The sequence below is a fragment of the Tamandua tetradactyla genome, chromosome 1 (genome assembly GCF_023851605.1).
Source record: "Tamandua tetradactyla isolate mTamTet1 chromosome 1, mTamTet1.pri, whole genome shotgun sequence".
NCBI lineage: Eukaryota > Metazoa > Chordata > Mammalia > Pilosa > Myrmecophagidae > Tamandua > Tamandua tetradactyla.
Genome location: NC_135327.1, coordinates 34,591,366 through 34,605,902, shown reverse-complemented (window position 1 = coordinate 34,605,902; position 14,537 = coordinate 34,591,366). Strand labels below are relative to the sequence as shown.

The 14,537-nt window shown below is 40.7% G+C and overlaps 1 protein-coding gene across 10 annotated transcripts in view; it reads right to left on the bottom strand.

The window, feature by feature from the left end:
• Positions 1–320: 320 nt before the first annotated feature.
• Positions 321–14,537, bottom strand: part of NINL (ninein like) — a 213,480-nt gene continuing 199,263 nt past the window's right edge. For 4 of the 10 annotated variants that reach the window (XM_077114056.1, XM_077114026.1, XM_077114046.1 and 1 more), the window contains 3 exons: positions 13,304–13,516; positions 7,583–7,696; positions 339–5,151 (listed from right to left, as the gene is read on the bottom strand). In XM_077114056.1, coding sequence (XP_076970171.1) covers positions 4,960–5,151; positions 7,583–7,696; positions 13,304–13,516 — 519 coding nt within the window. In that variant the 3' untranslated portion in view covers positions 339–4,959. Of the gene's footprint in view, positions 5,152–7,582; positions 7,697–13,303; positions 13,517–14,537 lie in introns of all 10 variants that reach the window. The other 6 variants (XM_077114035.1, XM_077114075.1, XM_077114068.1 and 3 more) reach the window with 4 other exon arrangements.

Sequence of the window (14,537 nt, the reverse complement as noted above, 5' to 3'; positions counted from 1 at the left end):
TATATATGTGTGGATTTATTTCTAGATTCTCTAATTTGTCCCCTGAATCTATGTTTCTATTCTGATGCCAATACCATGCCATTTTTATTAATATAACTTTATAACAGTTTTTGAAATAGGTAATGTTAATGCTCCAAATTTGTTCTGGCCATCGTAGGTCCCTTTTTTATATATGAATTTTAGAATCAGCTTTTAGAATCAATTCTAGAAAAATAAAATCAAGAAACCTGGTATTTTCATTGGGGTTGTCAATGAAGTAGATGTCAACTTGGGAAGAATTGACCATCTCAATAATATTGAGTTTCCAACCCATAAGCAAGATTTATCTCCCCATTTATTTTTATCTTCTTTCACTCATCTGAGCAATAACTTGTAGTTTTCAGTGTACAGGTCTGTCATATTTTTTGGGTCAGATTCATCCCTGCATCTTTCATATTTTTCATGCTATTGTTAATTGTGTTCTTAAATTGAGAATTCTGATCATCTGTTACTTGTAAATAGAAATAGAATATATTTCTGTCCATTGATCTTCTATCTTACAACTTGGCTAAACTCACATGTAGCTGGTTTTCTCTTTTTCTGTATATTCCATCAGGTTTTCAACATCTATGATCATGTTTTCTGTGAAGAAAGAATTTTATTCCTCCCTTTCTAATCTGGGTGTCTTTTATTTTTCTTGTCTGATTGCACTGGTTAGAACTAGCATTGAATATATGAGGTCAGAGCAGATGAGTCTGCTAAGTTTCTGATTTTAGGCGAAAAGCATCCAGTCTTTCACTATTAAGTAGATGTCAGCTATCAGGGATTTAAAAATATATATTTTTATTGTAAACCTTACAAACAAACATACAAACATTCTATACATGGTGTACAATCAATGGCTCACAATATCATCACATAGTTGTGTATTAATCACCATGATGATTTTTTTGAGCATTTGCATCTCTCCAGCAAAAGAAAAATGAAAAACTCATACAGAGCATACCCTTACCCCTCCCTCTCATTGACCACTAGTATTTCCATCTACGCATTTATTTTAACTTTTGTCCCCTATTATTTATTTTTTAATCTATATTTCTTACTCATCTGTTCCAAACCATAGATAAAAGAAGCATCAGACACAAGGTCTTCACAATCACACAGTCACATTGCAAAAGTTGTATCATTATACAATCATTTTCAAGAAACAGGTACTTCCCTCTAGCTTCTTTAATACACCTTAAACTAAAAAGGGGATAGATATATAATGCGTAAGAATAACCTCCAGGATAACCTCTTGATTCTGTTTGAAATCTCTCAGCCACTGACACTTTATTTTGTCTCATTTCTCTCTTCCCCCTTTTGGTCGAGAAGGTTTTCTCAATCCCTTGATGCTGAGTCCCAGCTCATCTCAGGCTTTCTGTCCCACATTGCCAGAGAGGTTTACATCCCTAGGAGTCTTGTCCCACATAGAGGGGAAGGGCACTGAGTTCACTTGCCTGCATTGGCTTAGAGATACAGAGGCCACATTTGAGCAAAAAAGAGGTTCTCTGGGGGTGAATCCTAGGCCTAATTTTAAGTAGGTTTAGCCTACCCTTTGCAAAGATAAGTTTCATAGGGGCAACTCCCAAGATCAAGGGATTAGCCTATTGATTTGGTTGTCCCCACTGCTTGTGAGAATATCGGGAATTCTCCAAATGGGGAAGTGAAATATTTCCCTCTTTCTTGTCATTCCCCAAAGGTGACTGCAAATACTTTTCTATTCACTGTTCAAATCACTCAGCTATCAGGGGAAATATTGTAGATGCCCTTTAATGGGTTGAGGAGGTTCACTCTTATTCCTAGTTTACTAAGATTTTTTTTTTTTCAATCAGGAATAGATGTTGGATTTTTATCACATTCCTTTTCTGGATTTGTTGAGGTGACCATGTTTTTTTCTTCTTTTTAGTTTGTGAATATGGTGAAATTATATTAATATTCCCAGTGACTGAAGGGTTTTCCAATGTTAAACCATCCTTCCATTCCTGGCATAAATTCTGTAAACACCTGGTAACACCTTTTTCGTTGAATTTTACTTGACAAACTTTTGTTAAGAATTTTTGTCTCTATTTATGAGGGATAAATGATCTGTAGAGCTTTCTTTCTTTCTTTTTTTTGTATGCTATATGGTGGGGGTCACATTTCATTCTTTTGCCATGTGATATCCTGTTATTGCAGCACGATTTTTTGAATACTTTCTCTCTCTCTCTCTTTTTTTTTTTTTTGATTTTTTTTGTTTTGTTTGGAAAGTGAGTGCATAGGCCAAAAACTGAACCTGGTCTCCCACAAGGCAGGTAAGAATTCTACCACTACTTGCACCCCTTTGTAGAGTTCTTTTCTTGTCATATCTTTGGTCTTGGTATCAGGGTAATTCTGGCCTCATAAAATTGGCTGGGAAATGGCACCGTCTCTTCAATTTTTTGGAAGAGTTTGTGTAGAATTGGCATTATTTCTTTCATAAATGTTTAGTAGAATACATTGGTTAATCCATCTTGACCTGGAGTTTTTTTTTAATGGGAAAGTTTTAACTAAAATTTCAACTTAACAGGGCTATTCAATTTACCCATTTCTATTTGAATGAGTGAGGTCATGTGTGGATTACTTATTTTACCTAAGCTATTGAATTTATTTGTATAAAGTTGATCATTATATTCCCTTATACATTTATATCTATAGATTCTGTAGCAGTGTCACTTATCTAATTCTTGATATTGGTAACACCTTTAAAAAAAAAATCTAGCTGGGGATTTATCAATTTTTATTAGTCTTCCCAAAGACTCAAAAACCAGCCTGTGGCTTTTTCTCTACTTTTGTTTTATTTCAGGGTTCAGCAAAATTTTCTGTATTTTGGACTTTGTAGGCTATGGAGCGTCTTTTACAACCACTCAGTTGCACTCAGTGCTGCTGATGTGGCATAGAAGCAGTCATAGGCAATATGTAAAAGGATGGGTGTAGGTGTGTGCCAGCCAGTTGGAACACAAAAAGCAGGCCATGGGACTCGGTTTAACCTGTAGCATATAGTTCTATTTTTTTATTTCTGCTTTCATCTTCATCATTTTCTTCTGCTAAATTTGGATTTAATTTGCTGTTTTTCTAGTTATTCAAGGAGGAAGCTAAGATCATTGCTTTGAAAACTTTCTTCTTTTCAAATACAGGTGTTGAGTGCTATGAATTTCCCCCTAAGTACTGCTTAGATGTATCTCACGAACTTTGATATGTTGTGTTTTCATTTCAAGTTCTTCTATTCATGGTTATTTAGCAGTATTATTTGGTTTCCATATATTGGGGATTTTCCAGATATTGTTCTGGTCTTGATTTCTATTTTAATTCCATTGTGATCAGAGAGCATACTTTGAATGACCTGAATTCTTTGAATTTACTGAAACTTGTTTCAAGACCCAGAATATGGTTTATCTTGGTAAATGTTCCATGTGCACTTGCTTCTGCTATTGTTGGGTGGTGGGTTCTATAAATGTCAGCTGATTGTTTCTGTTGTTCATAACTGTTAAATTCAATCTCCCTGTTACCTCAATCCTAGCTGGAAGCCCAAAGGGTACAAAGTGTACCATCCAATGGCAAATGTGTACACCTGTATAGCTCAAAATATAATGAAATTTAATATTTTAATAACTGCTAGACCTAGCAGTTATTGCTAGGTCTAGCAATAGACTATTATTATCTTGACTGCTTCTCTTTCTTTTGAGTTTTCCTGATTATTTTATTTGCATATAAAATATGTGTATAAATTTAGAATAGGCTTATCTAATTTTGGGTTACAGTAATTGATAGGTGCGGGGGACACCTGTATGTGTTTTACCTGGACGTGTATTGCATTTATCAGTTAACTTAGGAGACTCAACACCTTTATGTTGTTGAGTCTTCCTACTAAGAAGTAACTACAACTGTTCTTTACATATGCTCAAGTCTTTCATACTCTCTATAGTGCTTTAAAGTTTTTCCTATACAAGCATGTACAAACAGATGGGAAGAGTAAAGGAATCGAGATCAAAAGAACAGGGCCTTCACCTCTATCTAAAATATTTTATTTTTTAAAAAACAAACAAATTTATCAAAATATTTTTAATATATCTACTTGATGGTCACACAGGTGTTTCTTATAAAACTCTTTTTCTAGAGGCTTGAAATAGTTTATTAAAAGTATTAAAATATTAAAGTTAAATCAAGAAAAAAATTTTTTTGGCATAGGCAGGCTCTGGGAATTGAACCTGTAAATCAATTTTTAATAGGAAAAAATTAATTGCAAATACAGTGACTTTTTCATACAGAAGTGGTATATTCAGACATTCATATAAACTAAATGACCATAATTTATGTATATTTTGGGCATAAAAGAATAATTTTTTAAACATATAATACAATTTCCAGCGTGATGACATTTCAATGAGAAGAATGCATTCGCAATACATCCCATTGTATCTGAGTCCACAGACCTCACCACCGTCCAACATCTACACTCTAAAAAAAGGGGATCTGTGCTAACAGTTTGGAACAGACCACCAAGACCCACCATCAATAATTACAATGATCTAAGCCCAAACCACTAGCATTGAAATGGTAAAACCATACAGTGCACTGATTTTGCATTTGATTAAACTTTGCAGGCAAAGTCAAAATGACGAGACTGAAAGTTTATTTTAACCTGTTGTCTTTCAGTCATTTCTTGCTGAGAGTCGCCATAATCTGTTTTGCTAGGAAGTGGCAACACTGGGAATTTTATATGGGGAAATTACCAAGGCCCTCTAATATAAACGTGGTTCTTCTCCCAGCATCTGGCACATAGTGGACATTCACTAGGTCATTGGGCTGAACAGAGAGCCCCGGCCCTTGGACACGGTCGACAAGCAGAGAGAGCATGGTGTCCCAGTGGCTAAAGTTTAAGAGCTGTTCTTCCAAAACGCCTTTCAGCAAACCAAGCAGGCTTTACACAGAAAGGGATACTGAAGCGATCTTATTAACTAACTTGTTGAGAGCTCGAATTTTCTCTTCCAAGGCGAAGTTTCTCTTCTCCACACCTTTTTGCTTCTCTTCAGTGACCTGCAGTGCTTTCATGAGGTGAGCATTCTCCACATAGAGGTCCTTGAGCAGGAGATCGGATTTTGTGTTCTTCTCAAACTACAGAGGGAGAAAGTCAGAGTTACTATGAATCTAGTGCAGGAATGCTCACCATGCAGCCAGCTCGGCCCTGGGTTCTTATCTGGTGGCTGAGATGACAACTGTTACTGCCCTGACTTAGGAGAGCTCAACACGGAGACCCTCTGCCTTCAAACCCTGGACAAGGTAAGAGCTGAGGGCTCAGGAGGGGTGGCAGTGTACACCCTCCCACCCCTTACAAAGTGCTTTGTAAGTCAGCACCAGATTTACTCCATCACTCCACAAATAGTTACTGAATGCCCACAGGTACCAGCCGCCACCATAGCACTTGGGGGACCATGGTGAACAAAGCCTCTGCCCTCATGGGCACATGTTCTTCAGGAGGGGACAGATCAGAAACAAACAAGTAGTATGTTGGGTGAGGAGTGTCTGAGTGGGGTAAGGGGCAGACAGAAGAGGCTGTGGCACAGAAGCTCCTCTCCCTGCAAGGAAGCAAGTCAGGAGGGAGAACCCTCTAGGCAGAGGAAAGAGAGTGCAAAGGTCCTGAGGCCAGTGCATGTTTGGGGAGCTGCCAGGCAGCTGCTGTGGTGGGGGCATGTGGTGGAGGGAGGGGCAGACAGAAGTCAGCAATGAGAGGCAGGAAATCAGAGCCTGCAGAATGCTGGAGGCTACCCAGGGGTGACAGGAAGCCACTGCAGGGTCTGAACAGAGAGGGAACACAACCTCTTTCCTGTTTCAGAAGGCAGGTGGCAGCTCCTAGTCTGAGAATAGACTGAAGGAGGGGGCACGGATGGAAAAAGGAAACGTGCTAAGAAGCAAAACTGAGGGTGGCTTAGACTAGGGTAAAGGTGTGTAGGGAGTAGTGGGGGGAAAGCTTTAGGAGCCTGCATCCATTATGAAGGCAGAGCCAGAGGCTCGATGCGGACAAGTGGGTGGGGGAGTGTGTGTGGTGTAACAATGACACAACTCCATGGATTTGGTGCTGAGCCACTGGCCAGAGAGATAGCAATGAGGGGGCAGGCAAGACAGTGAGCACAGAGCCTTCCAATGAAGGGTCTTCATGTAAAAGCTGAGAAGAAGTGTGAAGCTGGGGCCAGGCAGGTCCAAGAGTCCTTTACGGTGGGAAACAGACCTTTCTCCAGAGTGTCACATCTTTCTTCACTCCTTCTAGCTCAATTACTGTCTGGAGTGGCTGGACTTCGTTAGCCCTTCCTTGTGACCTCCTGTTTCATGGCTAGCCCTGCCCCCTCCCCCAGGTAGTGAGCTATGCTGTCACAGCCCTGGGCATCCTGTGGCTGCATCCATGCTTAGGAGTTAACTTGTCAGCTGACTTAGCCTGTAAGCTTGTACAGACAAGGAGGGCTTCACCCTGCTCCCCCTTTGTCTTTGCCCTCCAGAGCAGCCTAAATTATTTTTCTTCTCCAGAGTGTTCTCTTCTTAAAATCTTACTTAAAATCTTCCAGTGGTTTCCAATTGCAATGAAAATGAAATCCAAACTCCTGCCCTTGGCCTGTAAGACACTGCCACTGCCTGACCAGTCCTGCCTCCCCTGTCCATAGCTCACACCAGTTCCACTAATCTCCTGATGTCCTTCCAACGTGGCACCTTTTTCCCATCTCAGGATGTCTGCCTGTCTGCCCACCCTCCCCTCTCCCTCCTTGGCTTCTCCACCTGTCCTCCAGGACAGGGGGAAATGTGTGGCTGCCTTTTTAGGTTGCCCACTGACTGAGGTGCTACTGGCATTGAGCACCTGGTGGCCAGGTGGAACAACTGTCCTATAACACCCAGGCCCCTCCAAAAATGCTAATCGGACTTCCATGGGGACCTGGATGGGCTGAGCTCCCTATAAGGGGTCCTCTCTCCAGAGGGGGCTCCCTGATTGCCACCTTGCCCCCAACTCTCCAGGCAGTCCTGCTTTAGTTTTCTTAGGGCACTTTCATGACCTGAAGTTATTTACCTTTTTATCAGATGTCACTCTCCCTCTAGAAGGTAAGTTTCATGAGGGCAGACTTAGTTTTCATCTCAGGGTCTACCTGGAATGATGCTTTGATACACAGTAGGGGCTTGTACTACTGTGCATGCATGACTGACTGACCGAATGAATGAATGAATGAATACCCTTCCTGAGATTATGTGAATATCTCAAAAAATAAACCTTAAAACAATTTTCAAAGAAAATAAATACAATGTACAAAAATAGCATAAAGCACGTCTAGTGAGCCAGTTCTTTTTCTGTTGATTGCTTTTCATTGTTAATCCTCACAGAAAAAGCTTTACATTCTCAGAACATTTAGACAGAGGTGCAGATTGACTCCTAAATGAACATGAGGCTCTCTTCAGAACTATGACAAGACAGCTTCTCCCTGCATCAGCTGGCTCCCAGAACAGCGATAAAAGGAAAACATGTCTTGAAAGAGGATGTGAATACCAAATGATGAAGTCCATCACTCACTTGTTCTTTCAGCTCATCCACTTTTTCTTGTAGGAGCATTTCCATATTCTTCAAAATCATTTCCACCTCTTGTACCCGCTCTTCTTTGGCTTTAAGCTGTTTTTCATGTTCTTCCTGCCGAAAGACGGCTAAAGGTCAATATTTCACATTTCAAAAGGGATCACTTCAAGACATATCTACTTTAAAATGGAAGCTAGGTTTAAGGTACAAACCTGAACCTTCCATTTGTGCACAGGAATAGTCAAAGAAGATTCTGTCAAGCCACAAAGCTGCCACATCTTTTTGTAGTTCAAGGAGAATCTGCACACTGACTTTTCTGGTTCTAGTATTTTAATCATAAATGACTCCAAAGTGAGTTTCTCCAGATGTGTTATTACATATTTCTAAAGGACTTTGAATAAATTTGTTTTGTCATTATATTATCCCTGAACTTTATCTCTGGCTTAAGATATTTGCACAGTACGCTGAGATTATTCTTCCTAAGAATTTATGCTTTACAGATGTCAAATATTTTTATTAGAGAAGTTGTAGGTTTACAGAAAAATCATGCAGGAAATATACAAGATTCCCATATAACTCCTGTGCTGGTGTGAATCTGTTATGTACCCAGAAAAGCCAAATTCTTTAAACTTCATTCGATATTGCTGGGTGGGGTATTTTTTATTGTTTCCATGTAGATGTGTCTCCACCCATTCAAGGTGGGGTTGCTTACTGGAGCCCTTTGAGAGGGAAACCATTTTGGAAAAAGCTACAGTGCCAACAGAGCCCGCATTGCCAGAGAACTTTGTAGATGTAGAAGGAAAATGCCCCCAGGGAAGCCTCATGAAATGAGGAGAAAAAGGTAGTAGACATTGCCATGTGCCCTCCAAGCTGAGAAAGAAACCCCTGAATTTCACTGGCCCTTTCTTTGGGGTTAAGGTATCTTTCTCTGGATTCCTTAATTTCAACATTTCCACAGCCTTAGAACTGTAAACTTGCAACTCAACTCTTTTGTAAAAGCCATTCCATTTCTGTTATATTGCATTCCAATAGCTTACAAACTAAAACAGATTTCAGTACTAGAGAAGCGGGGTGCTATGGTTTGCAAATACCAAACATGTTGGAATGGCTTTTTAAATGGATAAGGGAAAGATTTTGGAAAAATTGTGAGAAGCTTGATAAAGAAGGACTAGAATGCTTTGAAGAGACTGTTGGTAGAAATGTGGACTCTAAAGATACCTCTGACGAGGCTTTAGACAGAAATGAGGAATGTGTCATTGCAAACAGGAAGGAAGGTGACCCTTGCTTTAAAATGGCAGATAATTTGGCCAAATTGATTACTACTGTTACATGGAAGTTAGAATTCCAAAGGTGGCAACCCAAGCGATGACACATGATACCTAGCTAAGGAAATTTCCACTAAATGTGGAAAAGGCAACCTGGCTTCTCCTTGCAGCTTATAGTAAAATATGACAGGAAAGAGATGAGCTGAGAACTGAACCGTTGGGTAAAAAGAAACCATAAATTGATGGGTCTGGAAAATTCTGGACTTTCAGAAAGTGAGATCTCAGAGAATACTGCCCCAATGAGGATTTAACCAAACAGGGAACCAGTCAGTCATTACAGGACAAGTGAGGGTTTAAGATGGAGTTATCCAGAAAGAATCTGAGGAAAGTCCTTTTGACTGATGGGCATGATCCCAGCATACTGCACAGAAAACCAACAAGAGTGTTGCAGGATCTGTATAAATGGAACCACTGCATGTCTGGACTAAAATGGACAGAAAAGGGGCAAATTGAAGGAAAAATAATTTCAGAGGTAGAACCATGGAAACTAGCTGGTCTGAAGCCAAGCAACCTCAGGCCAGGAGAGCAGACCCACCCAAATACTTGGAGAGGGTGAAGGCAGAGGGTTCTAGAAGAGTTGTGCCTTGGAGAGGGTAGAGCATGTTCTTTGGGGTATGGGGAGAGCCTGGCTGACACATTGTTCTGGAGGGGTTGAGCATGTGCCCCAGAGATGGCAGAGAGCCTGGGTATGGTTGAGAAAAAGGCAATCTCCCCAGTGGCCCCCAAGGTTGCATTCGGAGAGAGTTGGGCCACTCTCTAGGCCCTTGGAAAGGGTGGGACTGCCAATTTCTAAAGCCCCGTGGATAAATGACTCTCATACTTCTGAACTCTAATGGAGTTTGCCCTGCAGGTTTTCAGAACTCTTTGGGGCTGGTGACCCCTGTGTTCCTTCCAATTTCTCCCTATGGAAATGGGAATACAGATCCTATGACGGTCCCTCCTTTGTATATTGGCAGCAGATAACTTCTTCTGAGTTTTACAGGTCCTGAGCCAGTGGAGAATTTTGCCTGAGGACAGACCATGTCTACAGCTGACTTTGTTGGAATTTTGTACTGTTCGTGACTTTGTATTGTATTTGTATTATTACTGAAATGATAGAAGTCATATCATTTGTGATATTGTGATGGAATGAATGTATTTTGCATTTGGAAAGAACATGTCTTTTTGGAGTCCAAAGGGTAGAATGTGTCAGTTTGAATCTGTTGTGTCAACCAGAAAAGCCAAGTTCTTTAATCCTCTTTCAATATTGCTGGATGGGGCATTTTTTATTGTTTCCATGGAGATGTGTCTCCACTCATTCAAGGTGGGGTTGCTTACTGGAGCCCTTTAAGAGGGAACCATTTTGGAGAAAGCTACAGTGCTGATAGAGCCCACAAAGCCAGAGACGTTGGAAATGCAGAAGGAAAACACCACCAGGGAATGAAAAGAGAAAGCTAGTAGACATCTCCCAGCTGAGAGAGAAATCCCAAAACTTCATCAGCCCTTTCTTTGTGATTAAGGTATCTTTCTCTGGATGCCTTAATCTGGACATTTCCATGGCCTTAGAATTGTAAACTTGCAACTTAATAAATTCCCTTTTTAAAAGCTATTCTGTTTTGTTATATTGTGTTCTGGCAGCTTACAAACTAAAACACTACCATTACTAGTAACACCTTGCATTAGTGTGGTACATTCATTATAACTGATGAAAGAATATTATTATACTGTATTATTATCTATAATTCATGGTTTACTTTGGGAGGGTCACAGTGCTATACAGTCCTATGTTTGTTTCTTAAAAATTTTATTCTAGTAATATATACAAAACCTAAAATTTCCCCTTTTAACCACATTCAAATATACAATGCAGTGGTGTAAATTACATTCACAATGCTGTGCTACCATCACACCACCAATCACTAAAACTTTTCTATCACTCCGAACAAACTGCACAATTCAAGCATTAACCCACCCTGGCCTATGGAAACCTGCATTCTAGTTTCTGACTCCATGGATTTATTTATTGTAATTATTTCACATTAGTGAGGTCATTCAACATTCAACATTTGTCCTTCTGTTTCTGGCTTATTTCCCTCAACATGATGTCTTCAGGTTTCCTCCATGTTGTTACATGCATCAGAACTTCACTCCTTTTTATGGCTGAGTATTAATCCATTGTATGTATAAACCACATTTTGTGTATCCATCCATTCACCTGTTGATGGACACTTGGGTTGCTTCCAGCTTTTGGCAATTGTGAATAATGGCACTATGAACATTGGTGTGCAGATGTCTGTTCAGGTCCCTGCTTTCAATTCTTCTGGGTATATACCTAGTAACGGAACTGCTGGTTCACACAGTAATTCTAAACTTAACTTTCTGAGGAAACTCCAAACTGTCTTCCACAGTGGCTACACCATTTTACATTCCCACCAGCAATGAATGAATGTTCCTATATCTCCATATCCTCTCTGACACTTGCAATTTTCCGTTTTAAATGGGAGACATTCTAGCCAGTGTGAAGTGGTATCTCATCGTAGTTTTGATTTACATTTCCCTAATAGTTAGTGAAGTTGAACATCTTTCATGTGCTTTTTGGCCATCAATATATCTTTCAAACATAAAAACTGACCCACTTTTCAAGTCCAGCTCCACATTCTCCCTTATGCAGGCTCTCCCTACTCCCAAGACCCTGAAGTCCACTTGTGATGTGTCTTCCAGGAACCATGCTGTGATGCTGCAGGAGTAAACTGTTCTCTTTTTTTATCAAACAAATACTTACATAGGGTCTAAGTGCCAGGAATCATTTAAGCACTATAAAAGTGGTAACTCATAGATGTCTCACAATAATCCTTTGAGGGGACACTACAGGTATCCAAATTTTACAGAGGTTACGTACCTGGACCAAGTTCACACAGGTGAGAAATGGTGGAGCCAGGATCAGAACCCCAGAGTCCCTGCTCTAAGGGACTGTGTCCCACTGCCTTGTTAGAGAAGAGATCCTGTTTTTATGAATTCAGATGCCTAGCCTAGCCTAGCCCCTGGCACACTGCCTTATAGCTACAGGTCTGTGGCACATATGAAACTTGTCTATTCTGTCACTTCGCTGAATCTATGTCCTGCTGTCCTCCTCCATCCTTCTGTTCCTTGCCAACGTGCAGCCTACCCCAGGGCCTTCGCGTGTGCCCTGCCCAAGGTAACTGGAAGCCTTGATCCCTCACATCCTTCAGGCCATCTCTGGCCACCCCCTTAAAACTGCAATATGCCCACTACCCCCACAATACCTGCTCCCTGTCTCCCTCTCCACAGTTATCACCACCACCTGATATACTAAATATATTACTCACTTGTAACTTTCCGTTCCTTTGTCTCCTTCCACTAATGGAATGTTAGCTCCACGATGGCATAAGATTTTGCCTTGTTTGTTCATTTCTATATCTCCAAAGCCTAGAGCCATGTGTACTGAGTGAATAACTAGGAGACTGCATGAATAAAAGGCACCTGTGGGTGGATTTAATTCAATCTGCATCATTTATGCAGATACAGCTTTTGAAAAGTGGGGAGGTTGATGTAAAAATGCAGATTCTGCCCTTTCTTTTTTTTCCCTCCTTTCTCTTTTCTCTTCTTTTTCCCTCCCTCCCTCATTCCTGCGTCTCCACACTCTTTCTCATTTTAAATTTTTATTGTGATATATGTAATTCCCAAATGAACATAAGATTTCCCAATTGAACCACTTTAAAATATACAATCCAGTGGTGTTAATTACATTCACAACTGGCTTTCCTTTAAAATCAGGGGAACTGACACCTGGGGCCTGGACCCCAAACAGCTGCAAAGGTGGAACTGAGAAACAGCTGCCCCTCTGCATAGGGCACATGGCCCCACCTGCTCACCCTACTACCCCCTGCTATGTTCCTCACTACCACTCCACTCTCACCACTAGGGTCCTGCATACAACTGGAATTAAAGACCCCTAAAACTCAGTCATGGATCTTTGGTACGGCTGGCAGACCAAAGGGCCCTGTTGGAAATCTGCAGCCCCCAGACACAAGCTGCCTCTGAGTAGATTGTGGGTCTGTGGACTGCAGGTTGGAGGGACTTTCAGGGTCGACTGGCTCTACCCCCTCCGAGAGAGTGGAAGACACCTTCCATGTGAAGGCTCATGTATCCTCTGTCTGATCTGGCCTCTGCAGCTGTCAGGAAGTTGCCCTTTGTTCAGAATGAAATGGGGTTCCCTTCATGTCTTACAACCCATCCTCTGGAGTTATAGCCACATCTGGAGTAGTGGTCAGGTTTGCCCCCTCTGTTCCAGGCTATATACTGGGCAGTGTCTGGCTGAGTGACCAATGATCCAACCTCACCCTCCATTCCCATCAGCTGGCCTCGGGGGCCTGTCTCCCAAACAGCTAGCACTCACCCTCTGGGTTTCCAGTTGTATCTGTACTTGCTGGGCCTGGAAGCTGCACTCCCTGCGAAGTTGCTGAGCCTGCTGCTGCTCTTCTGCCAGCAAGTGCTGCAGCTCAGCCACATGGTCCCGAGGCACCATCCGCTCCATCTGCTCCTGCAGCTGCTGTACCTCCTGTGAGTGCCGGGACTCGGCCAGCCTCAGCCTTGTGTCGGCTCCATCCAGCTGCATGTGTGAGAAAGCAAAGTCAGCTTTTGGTGTAACGGCTGAGATCTAGAGTCACTATTAGACATAGACACAAAGGGACTTGGTGACTATTTTTCTAAATTTAAGGACACCCTAGAATGGAAAGAGCAAGTAAGCCATGTTCACGTCTTTGTGGACCCTGGGGGTGCAGAAAAAAAACCTTTTATTTCACAAAGAGCTCATTTATTTGAAGTCCTGACAGCCAAACTCCCATTTAACCAGAACTTCTACATAATGATAGAGTCAGAAAAACTTAGTTTCACTATTCTCAAAGTGTTAAATGGAAACTTCACCTTGAATCCATGGAAGGCTTAAGTTATATTCTATTCAGTCTTACCTAACAGAATATTTTGCTGGCATCCTAATTCTTTTAAAACTATAAAACTGTGAAATTATATATTGATAAAAGTTCCAATACATGGAAAAGATATAATAATTATAAAGATATATGCACCTAGCAATAGAGCCCCAAAACATTTGAAGCAAACACTGACAGAACTGAAAGGAGAAATAGACAGCTCTACAATAATAGCTGGAGACTCAATATACCACATGGATGAAACAACCAGACAGAAGATCAATAAGGAAATAGAAGACTAGAGTAACACAATAAATAATTAGGCCTAATGGACATGCAGAACATTCCACCCAAGAGTAGAAGACACATTCTTTTCAAGTATATAAGGGACAACTGCCAGGCTAAACCATATGGTAGGACACAAAATAAGTTATAATAAGTTTTAAATGACTGAAATCATAAAAATTATCTTTTCCAAGCACAAAAGAATGAAACTAGAAATCATTAACACGATGAAGACAGGAAAATTCACATATATGTGAAAATTAAACAACAAACCTTTAAATAGGCAATTGGTCAAAGAAGAAATCAAAATGGAAATTAGAAAATATACTGAAATTAACAAAAATAGAAATATAACATATCAAAACTTATGGGATGCAGTGAAAACAATCTTCAGAGGGAAATTGTATAGTTGTAAAA